The sequence below is a fragment of the Budorcas taxicolor genome, chromosome 3, assembly GCF_023091745.1.
Source record: "Budorcas taxicolor isolate Tak-1 chromosome 3, Takin1.1, whole genome shotgun sequence".
Taxonomy (NCBI): Eukaryota; Metazoa; Chordata; class Mammalia; order Artiodactyla; family Bovidae; genus Budorcas; species Budorcas taxicolor.
Window position 1 is genome coordinate 22,315,101 of NC_068912.1, and position 12,949 is coordinate 22,328,049.

The window sequence follows — 12,949 nt, forward strand, 5'->3', positions numbered from 1 at the left end:
AAATCTTGCATCATTTATTCCTCATGCAAAAGCACCCAATCTGCCAAATGTGACTTTATTTCATAGCAAGATTAGCAAATTGGAAATTGTGACATTTAAACCCTAAATGAAGTTTATCATATCAGATGGATCATGATGAAACATATATGGCTAATGTAAACGAATGAAGATTTATGGCCTTTTCAAAACCCAACTACTTTGAAATGGTTAAGCTGATTTGCACTGCTACAAGTTCTCCAGCAGGGGAAGGACATGCAGAGTGCCACACGTCCAGCCTCTCCCAGTGGGGGTCTACAAAGCTCCTACCTGCCTTTGTCTCCCTCCTTGGGACAGAAGCAAAGGGACCACACAGCATCAGTGACCACAGCACACTGAGATGCAACAGGGAGTGGGGCTGCCCATGAAGCCAGACCAGTGGACCACCACCAGGTCCCAGCCTTCCTTTCAGGGCTCTCACCTCGCGTGCCCGCACGCTTAGCTGTTTCCCTATTCTTATTAGTTCAAAGCCTAGAGAACCTAGGGATAGGGCTAAATCCCTGAAACAAAATCCTTGTACTCTAATTTCTCCACAATGTAAAGTTTTCACTGCTTGGGTTCATCTGTAAAGATCTGATTGTGAGCTCGGTATTCTCGTCTCCAAATGAGATGATTTACTACCTGCTTCCTATGGCCCCTCAAAAGTTCACAGGAGAACGCATGTGGGGTGGAGGTGGCTGGTAGAGGAGGTACTCAACTCAAATCTCACTTTTGCAGTCTGGGGCTCTTGAGAAGACAGGGTTGCTGAGGGTAGAAGAGAAAGTGACTCTCAAAACCATTTCACGGAGAGAAACGTTCATAGGTCAAACTCAGACTGGGGCTCTGGCAGAGCCCAACCTGTACAAGTCTGTCTGCAGACGACTGCACCTGCTGCTCCTCACTTAGATTTCCTCACCTGGGAGGAAACACGCACACAGACACCCACTTGCTCAGCTGAAGATGCCTATAACTCACAAGAAATACATACACCAGAAGAAACCTAACTGCACAGAACACAAAAGCAGCCAGTCCCTTAGACGCTTACCTTGCAGGGCTCATACACTGACGTGCTGAAGGTGTGTGTGTGGAAGGGAACTGTGCAGACTGAGCACGGCTGGCAGAAGGGGACCGTGATAGGCAGGGAAGCGGGGAGGCAGAACGGACCACAGAAACCCACATTTGCACACACAGTAATAATATTTTACTTTAACAAGCTCCAGGGACATTTCATAGTTTTTCAAATGACTGTAACTTTGGCCTTCTTAAATACTTCACACCATTACACTGGTCCTCACAAAAATTCCTAGTAAAGACCACGAGCTGCCTCCAGAGATGAGGCCGTGGGCACCAGGGCTGCTCTTCTGCCTACAGCTAAGATTTCACGCCTGAGACAGGAACAGCACTGGATCAATCTACAAGAGCAGTTACTCCTCAACAGCAAGCAATACGCTTCATCTGCAAAAGCACTTTGCTATACTTTCCCTAACTTCCACCCTGTCGATCAAGTCTGATACAACGGTGCTACGTTCCTGGGTCACACGGCAACCACTATGTCTAATACTCAGCAAACAAACAGGAATCCAAACGGACAAAAAAAAAAAGGCAATCCAATTTTGTAAGAAACAATATATTTTATTTTTCTGACACCACAGCTCTGGTGAGTGGTTTTGTACCAAATTTAATGGAGGTTACACAGAACGTTTTACGCATGGGAGGGGGAGGAAAGGGAAGGAACCACAAAATTAAAAACAGAAAAACAAAATCCTGGATAGCTTTTAGCATCTGTTCCACTCCCACATTAATAAAATTCACTTGGGAATTCCTAATAAAAGGAGAACAGAACACAAGGTGGGCAGGGAAGAGTAGGATGGGGAAGAAAAGACGAAGGGCAAAGAAGACCGTCGAGCATCCCAAAGACAGACCTTTCCCTCATGGAGCCGGGACGATGCTCGGCATGGAAGGTGAGGCTTGCTTAGATTTATTTCCCCAAAGTATCACCGTGTATTGCAGCTGCCAAAGGGAAAAAGAGGAGGGAAGCAGGGGGTCACCAGTGAGGGACACAACAGGGGAAACTCACTCAACCAAGAGACGGGGAAGGAGAGGGGAGGGAAAACAAGAGACAAATGTGCAGGTGGGTCTGTAGACTGGGAGAGGCAGACAGTGCTGAGAGCACTTAAACTGAAAAACAAAAGTCCTAAGCGTCATTATTTTTAAAAAGAAAAATCTCCCCCTCCCCCCACCCCTCGCTGAACTTAGTTCCTTTTTTTGTGCTTTTCATTAATACTCTGCTCTGAGGTTGTAGTTTGGTTTTTCTATACACTGGAGTTGAAAGAAAATAGTCCAAAGGTCTGAAGATGGATTCTCCACCTAAAGTAAACAGCCCAGCATTCCTGTTCTCCTCTTGTCCCAAAGACTAAAGTCTCTGCTAAAATCCCTTTTACAATATAGTACAGTACACAAAAAAATAAAGCCCCAAGCAAAAACAAAACCAGAAAAGAATCCTGGGAGAAGCCAAGTCCAAAGGACGTAAACATACAGAGAACGGTGCAACACGTGACCCATGGCGATTCTCAAAGCACGGCTACAGATTCCCAAAAGGAGGTGCCATCACGGGATACCCAAGTCCACAAAAATAATTTTTAAAAAATAAATCTTAAAAAAAACACACCTGTTGATTAAATGAGTAATTTGTTTTCAGATAAATCCATACATTCTCGAGTTCCCCCCGCCCCCAAAGCAGCCCTTGGGTCTCTGTTCTCCTATTGCATGACCAACAGTGCTCCTGGAACGCCCTCATAGCAGCTCTCAGGACCTGGAATCTCATCTCAGCAAGGATGGGCACATCCAGTCTTAGCAGCTTAAAACATCATGTTTCCTGGGTTGCCAGGTCCTTGGCTGAATCCACCCATGCCCACGTCAGCGGCCATGCCCCGGGGCCTCATCTGTGGGGGGATCATGATGTTCTGTTGGGGTCCCATCATGCCCTGCATGGACATCATCATGCCTGGAGAGCCCACAGGCCCAGGGTGAGTGTAGAGCCCGGCAGGCCCCCGCTCCTTGCCAGGAATCATGCCCACGGCAGCAGCAGGATTGCTCATCAGGGTGGGCTGGCCGGGCATTGTAGATTGTGCTGGTGACATCATCCGATGGTGAGGTCCCATCATGCCTTGCTGGAGAAAGGCTGGTGGTCTCATAGGGTTGTGGCCTGGCATGGACGGAGCTGTACCAAGAGGGATGTCTGGAGTTCCCACGGGCCCTGGACCGCCCATGCCAGGTAATGCTAGTCCCATTCTGGGGGCTTGTTCACCCATCATCCCCTGCATGTGCGAAAACCCAGGTCCAGGACCCTGGGGCTGTTTACGGCCTGGGACTTCCCCTCGAGGGAAATATTGCAGTGTCTGGCTAGGCTTCTCAGATGGGATAATGCGAGACAGGTCAAACTCAGGTATTCCGGTGGCTCCAGGTCGGATGACCTCCTGTAGATCTGGGTCTGTAAACACTGAAGGCATGCTGTTTCCCAGGACAGCGAAGGAGTCAGGACCCCCCGGGCCTCCAGGCTTGCAAAGTGCTGCATCTGCTGAACTTTGGGGCAGGTTGCTGGGGCGGCCAAGAGGCCCTTCTCCTGGGAAACCCATCCCTCCTGGGAAGTTGCCCTGCCCCCCACTGGGGCCATTGTGAGGAAACGGAACCTGCTGTGGAGGAGACTGAACTGGAGGGAAACCCTGGGGAAAACCCATGCGTCCTTGAGGTACCATTGGAGGCTCCTGGGACCCATGCCCCATGATAGGATTGTGTGACATCAAACCAGGCCCCATAGGGACTCCATGAGGAGGTATGTTGGGTCCCATGGCGTTCGGAGAGGGCATCTGATTGGAGTGAGAAAGTGGCTGGGTCATTCCCATTGGGCTGAGGGTTGGCATTGGAACCACGGGGTTTGGACCTGAAATTCGAGGATTCTGTGTATTAATGCCCATTCCTAGAAAAATAAAGATATCAAAGGAATCAATTTCACCAAAAGTAACTCAGAAAAACTATTATAAATCAAATTAACCAAAAAAGTTACTATGCATCAAATGTGCATGGGACTGTGCTGAGAAAATACACAATGCACAATGTACCCTCAGGAAGGTTATAACACATTTTGGGGCACACAAACGAACAACTCCACAAGACAATGTATTACTGAGCTTTAAACTGTATGACATATATGTATATAGAAGACACCTAGAAAGAAAGTCTCCTGAGCGAAGAGTTACAAGTTAACACACAAATGAGTACAGTCTTCTTCATTGGAGGCATTTAATTCGGAAGAAAACAGTTTGCCTAGATGACCTATAGTACGGTCCTTTTCGGAGGAAGAGGACTCGTCAGTCCTACAAGTCCAAGAATCAGAAGCAACAGCAACGAGGAAACCAAACAGGCCTTTTTCAATTGATAATGTGACATCTATTTCACACTGCCTTATAGGGAGAGCATTTAAAACTCTAGATTACATAAAATGGTGAAGAAAAGCTAACTTTTAATGGAAAAGGAAAACACACAGGTTCTACCATGGCCTCTGGGACATTTAAATATTTGGTCTCTCCATGAAATTAACCACCGAGTATGGTAAGAATGATGCTTGTGCCATTCATGGAGCATGCCCTAACCTGATTGATGATAAAAAGCATTCTTAACAATCAGACTGGAACTGGAACCAGAAACTCATGGCTGAAGTTATTATGGTCTCTTTGTTGACCACCTTTGCCCTCCCATATCCTTTCCTGTTAGTGACATTTGGGGAGATGGGAGGTATAGGAGTGAAGGAGAACAAAATGAGGAGGGAAGGGAGGAATTTTATTTTCTCTGTAGGCCTAAACAAACGGCTTCTCTAGGAAATAGGGGGTCTTCCATTGTCTGAAATCCTGTGGCTGCTTGTGGTTTGAGGCTGCTCTTTCAGGAAAATAGTTGAGGACTCAAGACATTCCTATCAGCATATTAAAAAGATACTGCTTTCAGTCTCGCTCCAGGAGGAGCCACCTAAAAATAAGCACATCAAGGTACACAGAAGCATCAGAACTTCTGTAAGAAAATGACAAGAACTCTAAAGAAACTTGCTTTCTTATCCACAAACACAGAATTAAATAAGCTAATCCAAAAAAGTGTTATTCTCTTCCTCTAGGCAAGACATTTTAGTTTTACTGAAACTAACTCAGATGGTATACTTTTTCAATCTGCTGAACATCCAGCTTATTGAGGTCTACAGATATCAAGAAAACACAAGACGTTTTTCTTTTGTCAACAGCAATAGGGCCATATCCTATCTTCCTGATTTCTTACCTGGCATATTATTCATTGATGGCAAGTTGGGAGAACGAGCTGGAGGGGAGTCGTCATCTGAGCTGGCCACGGTCTTGATGGCATCGTGGTATAATGGGGTAGAACTGGGCATTGCAAACTTGGACATTCGAGACATCATAATAGACAGTGGGTTCTGGGAAAGGGTCGGCTCTGGAGGCATGGTGTAAGGTGTACTAGAGGGAAGACTTCCCGGGATACTCACAGAGGCGGACTGGCTGGCTGTAGGAGGTGGGGGGCCACCTAGGAGAAGAAAGCAAAATAAAACAGGCAGGGAATTAAATTCTCCTGAAGGTTCTTGGGCCTTTGATTATGAACTAGCAGGGCCAGTAATGAGACAAATGAACGGGACAGTGTTATTAGACCCAGGACATGAATCATCAGTCTTCTAGTCAAGCTCCGTGCGTGTGCAGAGGGAGATGGTAGCGTGCAATGGAGGTGACAGCTCAGCAGATGGCAGGACAACGCACCAAGGATGCATGAGAAATATTAGCTCAAACTTGGGAAAACCACGTCTCATAAACTCCTTCACTAAAACAACGGGAAATAAGTGGATCTCTTACCCTTGCCAATCACAATTCAGAATTTGCCTCTGGCGTTAAGTGTGCTTGGAAGCCAGATGAGCTATCCCACCCCAGGTACTGACCAAAGCACCCTACACATGCTCCTGACTGATTTCCGCCACCAAGATGTCTGCACTCAAAAGGTCTGAGGGGGCTGCTCCACTGGACTGCTTTATAGAGAACTGCTACCCAACGGAGAGACACACTTTAACCTGGTAGGATAAATCTCCTATCTCATTCTGATTCTAGTCTTTCTCAAGTGGAGGCAGCACAGACCTAGTATTTACACCTCAGTGCTCATCTACTGACCGCCTCTGGTCCTGTTCACAAAACCACCATCATCAGTGAGAACTTCCCCCAGGAAGAAAATACTAATAAACTGCAGCTGATCTGTGAGAATAGCAGTCTACCAAGGAGAAGGTTTTGGAAACTGTTCCGACGGTCAACACATATTTACGAGAACCACTCGAGTCTCTCAGCAGTCTCCCCTCTTTGCTTGGGATGACACTCACACTCTCTTAACACAAAAGCAGACCTCTGAAGTGAGTAGGGCTGGTGTTTAAAGGAAGCACATTTATCCACTGTTAAGACATTTTATTCCACCAATAAGAGTTCCCTGTGCAAATGTAAATCATTCAGTGAAATGATATGCATTTCCCATTCTCCTCCCAGTCCTATCCCATAAACATATTTTGCACTGAAACCCATAAATCTTCACCAGGATTGGACACTTGAGCATAACCCCATGGGAGTACCAACGCTGCACCTTGCCACAAATACATCCATCTTGGCAAAAGCCCCCTCCTCTGGCTGCATAATTAGGACACCAGTTTTCTTAAAAGTACGTAAACCAGGCTTTCACAATCTCTGGCTATAGGTGCAACTGTGAGGATGAGAACATACTGACCTGACTCTACACTTGCCAGCATGGCTGGGGAGGCCATGGTGAGGGGCGCTTTGTGGTTTGGAGGGATCCCAGGACTCTGAAGGGGAGGTTTTGGAGACGAGGTCCATCCAGGTGACGGGGCGGGAAGTGATGGAGACTTGAGGTGAACAGGCGAAGCAGCAGCAGACCCCAAGACGGGCGGGGACTTAATGGAAGCAGCGGCAGCTGGGCCTGCCAGCATGCCTGCCAGCTGCGATGGAGTCTGGGGGGACTTGAGGTTCCCCGAGGGTGAGCCCAGCATCGGTGACTGGACTTGGCGCATCGTGGGAGATTTCAGAGGGTTGATGCCTGGGGAATGCACCTGGCTGCCTGCCACAGATATATCCACGGGCTTCCGCCCCAGGCCGCGTTGAACGGGAGGAGCTGTGTTGAGGCTAGTGGGGTTATTGGAAGGGTTGAGAGGTAGTGGTGGCATATGACTGAGCCGGCTGTTAGTCCTTTGGTCAGGCCCCATGGGTTCTCTGAGATTCCGCAAGCCACTGTTGCTGCCTGGACCCTGAGACATGGGGAGGAACGGCCTGGGGCCCATGCCATACTCTTGCTGCGGGTGCTCACCGAACGGGAGAGGCACCATCTTTTGCTGAGCAGGCAGCATGTCCGCGCCACCCGCACGGAGCTTCAGCATCTCCTCGGGCCCCGCCCCAGCCTCTCTCATCTTCTGAGGTAACATCTGAGAGTTGGATCCCATGCTGACATTTAGACTGACATCTCCCTTCATCCCACTGGGAACCATCCCAAACTCGAGTTCCCGGCCAGCGCCCAGCTGCGGGGGCATTCCTTTTGGAAAGTCACCCCTGGAAGGGCTCAGTGGGCCCTCCACTGGTATTCGCGGGAAGATGGGATTATTCCCTGGCTCCACGTGGCGCTGGGAGCCTGGGATCATCCTGTTCATCTCCATTCCAGGCCTGATGCCTTCCACGCTCATCCCCGGGGGCAATCCCAGCTGCTTCTCTGCCAGCTGCTGTTGAAACATCTCTTCAGACAATCCTTGGGGGTTTGGGAAGCGCTCCCCTCGGCCAGGACCACTGAAGACGCCCTGGCCAGGCGGGAAGTTTCGACCGTCTGGGATTTTTGGCACATCGTCTGGCCAGCTGACTGCAGAAAGACCTGGTCGTGATGCTGGGTTGGGGACATTGGGCCCCTCCATCTCAGAATTTATCATTCCCGCAAATCCAGGGAGGCGCATTTGGCTCCCTGGCATGTTGGGGTGGGGAGCCATGGCCCTCGGGGGCAGAGAATGGGGCATGTTGATCCCGTCGGCAAAGGGCTCTGCGCCCCCAGGGCCCCAAGCCTCACCAGGGGTCATCTGGTACGGAGGGGGCGGCCCTCGGACCACTCCCCGCGGCCCGTGCTGATGGGCCATCATGTCCTGGAGGGAGCACTGCTGCGCGACCACTTGCTCCTGCTTCCTTCTCTTTTCTTCATAGAACTCCTGCTGCAATTTCAGCCATGCTATCTGCTCCGGGGTCATGTGATCCAGATGGTCGGGTCCAATGGGCCCAGACTGGGAGTTCATGGAGGGTGGAACCATTTCATCTGGAGAAAAGGGCACATCTCTGTGACCTTGAGGGCCAAACGGAGCCCCCACGTCTGTCCGGGGCCCAGGTCCCTTACCTAGGCTTTGGGATTGAACCATCATGGCCTGTATAGGCCCTTCTGATTTTTTCTGAGGTCCATCTAATACCCCAGTGCTCTGCTGGGGTCCCCCACTCTGTCCTCCTGGGAATTCCTTCTCATCGGGGAAAAGCATTCGCTGGATATCTCTGAGCGTTTGTAAGGAGCGCTCCCGGTGCTCCAGCTGCTCCTGAGATAGTCCATCAGGGTTCTCCCCCAGTGTGGGGGGCTCTCCACTGGACACCGGCGGAGGCGGGGGGGCTTTGGGATCTGCTGAAGAGCTATTGCTCCCCTGAGAGACAGGGGTCACGGCTCGGTTGTTGGGCGTTGAGTTTGGCCCGGTGCTGTCTGGGGGCAGTGGAGTGGAGCCGGCAGGGCTGCCGACAGAAGGGATCAGTTTGTTTTCTACCCCAGGACTGTCCCGGTCCAGGGGACGAGGGGGCGCGGCAGGCTTGGGTGCTGGTGCCGGAATGGGGGGAGTTGGCTGCAGCCTGGTGTTCTGGGAAGAATTCTGGTCCTGGTTGGCTGGAGCTGGGGGCTGTTGTGGGAGAGGTTTCGGATCATTTCGAAGGGCAGATATCTGTGTGTTCTGAAGATAAATGAGATTTTAAAAATCATTGGTAAATTGAACAGAAGGACAATGAAAAGAACACGCTATGTTATAAAGGACTGGTCCCAGCCATATAAATCTACACTGACACTTGCTGTAGAAACTGCTCATGTACAAACCCCATGGACATGAAGACATTCGGATTTCTTCCCTCACATTTTACTGTCAAACAGTATCCTCTTTCCCAAGCTGAAGATTAGGTTTCAATAACTTTATAAGCATGCCAAGGGAAAGCCACTCTGCTGGAGTGAATACATCTGAGTATCTATTTCGAGGAACAGGTTTGATATCACATGTCTACTATGTGTTTCTGATTCAGGGAGAGATTAGTTTCTTGGTATGTGGGAGGCTGTACCTAACACCTTTTTCTTTCCCTGAAAGTATAAATGGGTATGTAGACTTCTCACTGTCAATCAAAGAGTCTGACGTTTTCAACTGAAAAAGAAAGTCCCTGTCACTCCAGTTCAGTACTCTACCAGCCAGAGGCAGCAGGTGAGGCCGCTCCACTTCACTGTCTGCCCTGGCATGGCGACTAGTGAAGCACTCCTCTCCTTTAGTTTCTAAGGGGCCTGACATCTCCGATTTCTGTTTTCAGTTTGTGATCACTGATTCAATATTTGATAAGAACTTGCACATTAACTGCAGTAAGATAATCTGTAGGCAAGAAACATCTGTGGAGAAATCTGAGGCTAGCTTGTGGTGTCTCTTGATCTGTTCTTTCCAATAGACAGCACATGGCCCTTTCTACAGGCTGGATGAGTGTTTTATTATTATTTATTAAGTACCAATGCTACATTTAAGTCCTGGATAAAGGCAGGCTCACCTGTAAGAGGTGACATGGATGATGTCAGTGTTTGGAGGAATGTTCTGCATCTATGCCTTGGCCCTGCTGGAGGTTCGGGTACTAGAGAAGGGCGGTACTGAAGAACAGAAGGGCCCAGCCTACCACTCCATCAAGGGATCTCGAGAGCTGCAGGATCCCTTTTTGATGTTCACTTCCTTCTACCTGTTCACTTAATCCAGTCTGTATTTCCAAACCCCTAAGGCTCTTACTTACATCCCCACCTACTCTCTGGAATGTTTCTCAAGGTACAAATTTGTACAGCTATCATTACATGTATCCCTGAACACAAACAGCTCACATTCTGTGGACATGTACGTAAATGCTCCACTTGCTGGTATTCTCCATGCATCTATGCCTGCAGACCCAGACTGAGGTGGGGCAGATTGGCTGAACCTAGTTGACTCTGGACGTCACAGTGTCCTCAGTATCTCTGACTATTTTACTGGAGTCTGGAGGTCACCTTAATTTTCTCTCCAGAGCCAGTTCACATTTGCTTTTGCTGGCCAGGCTGTGTTTTGTGTTAAGGGTGGACACTCCTTTCCTATAAGGGTGACTGTGACAGAAGAAATGGTTTAGTGCCACTCTTTTTATTTTAGATTTGGAGCGATGGTGACTGGACTATTCCCAATACCCTCCTTAACTCCTCTTCTGATTTCACGTTAGTACTAGAGGAGGTGGAGGTAAAAACTGTATGAAGATCTGTCATTAAGTCAATAAAACACCGGTTTGAGCTGCAATTGTGCCCTATATATTCCAGAACAATATAAAATATAAATACTTCTAAAGTATAAATTTAAAATATATACACTTAAATATTATATATACACGTCTTCTTCCCTTGAGTAGTGGAGATACAAAGAGACATGCAATTCCTTTGCTTGGTCTGGGAAAGCCCAAGCCCTGCTATGTCATGGGGAGGCATCCTAAGTTCTCATATAACATGGACAAAATGTCATCTATTCTATACTGAATTGTCACTTCAGTCATTTCACTTTTCCCATGTTTCAGACTCATCCCAGTTTTATATTTCATGCTTCCTGAAAGCAGGGATTATGTCTTGAACCTCCAGTGTTCTCACAGCACTGGGTGCAATGCCTTGACAATCTGAGACACAAGAAATACCGTCTGGAATGTGAGACCCTACATATGTTGAAACAACCACTGCAGGCATGTTCTAATGTAGTTTACAGCAGGTGCTTACGTTCCAGAGAGGAAACAAACACTAACTATAATTTTGAAAATATCAAGAAATAAAAAACATTCAATGGTTCTCTCACTCTGAAATAAGTTAAGAATCATTCTGAAAGTCACTGAGACTCTAACTGTGACATCAGCAGCATGCACTCCAGTCCCGTAGGGTGGGAGTAAACTGTTTCTTCTGTCACCATCTATAGGAAACCACTGTCCACCCTTAACTGCTGTTTTTTCTCTGTTCTTTAAGTAACTCAAGAGTGTCTGTTATTTTTTTTAATTCTGCTGTGTACGCAGGGTCTGAATTCAGAATTTCCCAGAGAGGGCCACATTAAGGAAATCCTAAGATATCCATATGTCTCCTTTTTTTATTTTGCACCTCTTCTCTTCTAGTAATTCACCAATATATCAGCATGCTAGCAGAAAAGGCCAGTGTGATGTGCCTAAAACTACACAACTAGGTTAAATGCTCAAAATGTAGCTGATACCAAGACTGTCTCCTTACTGAACCCTAGTGGATTGTTGGTGGGGATGTATACTGGTGTAGGCACTATGGAAAACAGTGTGGAGATTCCACAAAGAATTACAAATACAACTAACATATAATCCAGCAAGTTCACTCCTGGCTATTTATCCGAGGAAAACAAAAACACCAATTAGAAAAGATATCTGTACCCTTATGTTGTTCACTGCAGCATTATTTACAACAGCCAAGATACGGAAGCAACCTAAGTGCCCATTAATAGATGAATAAAGACTATATGGTACACACACACACACACACACACACACACACACACACAATGGTGTATTACTTAGCCATTAAAAAAGAATGAAACCTTGCCATTTTCAAAAACATGGATGGACCTAGAGGGTGTTGTGCTAAACGAAATAAGTCAGAGAAAGACAAACATGTGGAATCTTAAAAAAACAAAGCAAATGGTTAAACATAACTAAACAGGAACAGAGTCACAGATATAGAGAACAAACAGGTCATTTAAAGAGGAGGGGGGCCATGGGAGGAGGACATAAACAGGTGATGGAAATTAAGAGTACAATCTTTCAGTTACAAAATAAATGAGTAATAGGCGTGAAATGTACAGTGTGGGGGTTATAGTCAATAATTGTGTGATATCTTTATACAGTGATACATGGTGACTAGACTTACGGTGATCACTTTGAAATGAATAGAAATATCATTTCACTATGTTGTATACCACAAACTAACACAGTATAGGTCAGTTAAATGTCACAAACAAACTCACAGAAAAACAGATTAGATCTGTGATTACCAGAAGTGGGGGGACTGGGGGAGAGGGAATTGGAGGAGGGCAGCAAAAAGGTATAAACTTCTAGTTATAGGATAAGTAAGTACTAGGAATGTAACGTATAACACGATTAATAATTAATGTTGCTGTATGTTCTACATAAAAATTAAGAAAGTACACCTAAGAGTTCTCATCACAAGACAAAACAAAATTTTTTTGGTTAGTTTTTTTAAGTATATGAGATGATGATAATCATTTCGTAATGTATGTGAGTTAAAGTATATACAGTATAGTTGGCTGTACACTTTAACTTGTACAGTGCTATCCATCAACTACATCTCAGAACTGGAAGAAGGAAAAAAAGACTATCAGTGAATTCATCATCTCCCACCTTTAGTCACCTTATAACCTTTAAACCATTATTCCACTTCTAAGATGACATACCAGAGGGGCTGTGCTTCTCTCTGTCTTGCTGTTAGAGATGTTCTGGATGTGAAAAGAGACGATAGTTTCAACCTGGCCCTTCAATACGGCTTCTGCAGCCCTACAAAGAGAGAAGAG

The 12,949-nt window shown here is 46.9% G+C and overlaps 1 protein-coding gene across 2 annotated transcripts in view; it reads right to left on the bottom strand.

The window, feature by feature from the left end:
* Positions 1-2,260: 2,260 nt before the first annotated feature.
* BCL9 (BCL9 transcription coactivator) overlaps positions 2,261-12,949 on the bottom strand; it is a 93,568-nt gene continuing 82,879 nt past the window's right edge. For both annotated transcript variants that reach the window (XM_052636950.1, XM_052636951.1), the window contains exons 7-10: positions 12,833-12,932; positions 6,823-9,064; positions 5,335-5,595; positions 2,261-3,991 (exon numbers count right to left, since the gene is read on the bottom strand). In XM_052636950.1, the coding sequence (XP_052492910.1) occupies positions 2,874-3,991; positions 5,335-5,595; positions 6,823-9,064; positions 12,833-12,932 (3,721 nt within the window). In that variant the 3' untranslated portion in view covers positions 2,261-2,873. The remainder of the gene's footprint in view (positions 3,992-5,334; positions 5,596-6,822; positions 9,065-12,832; positions 12,933-12,949) is intronic.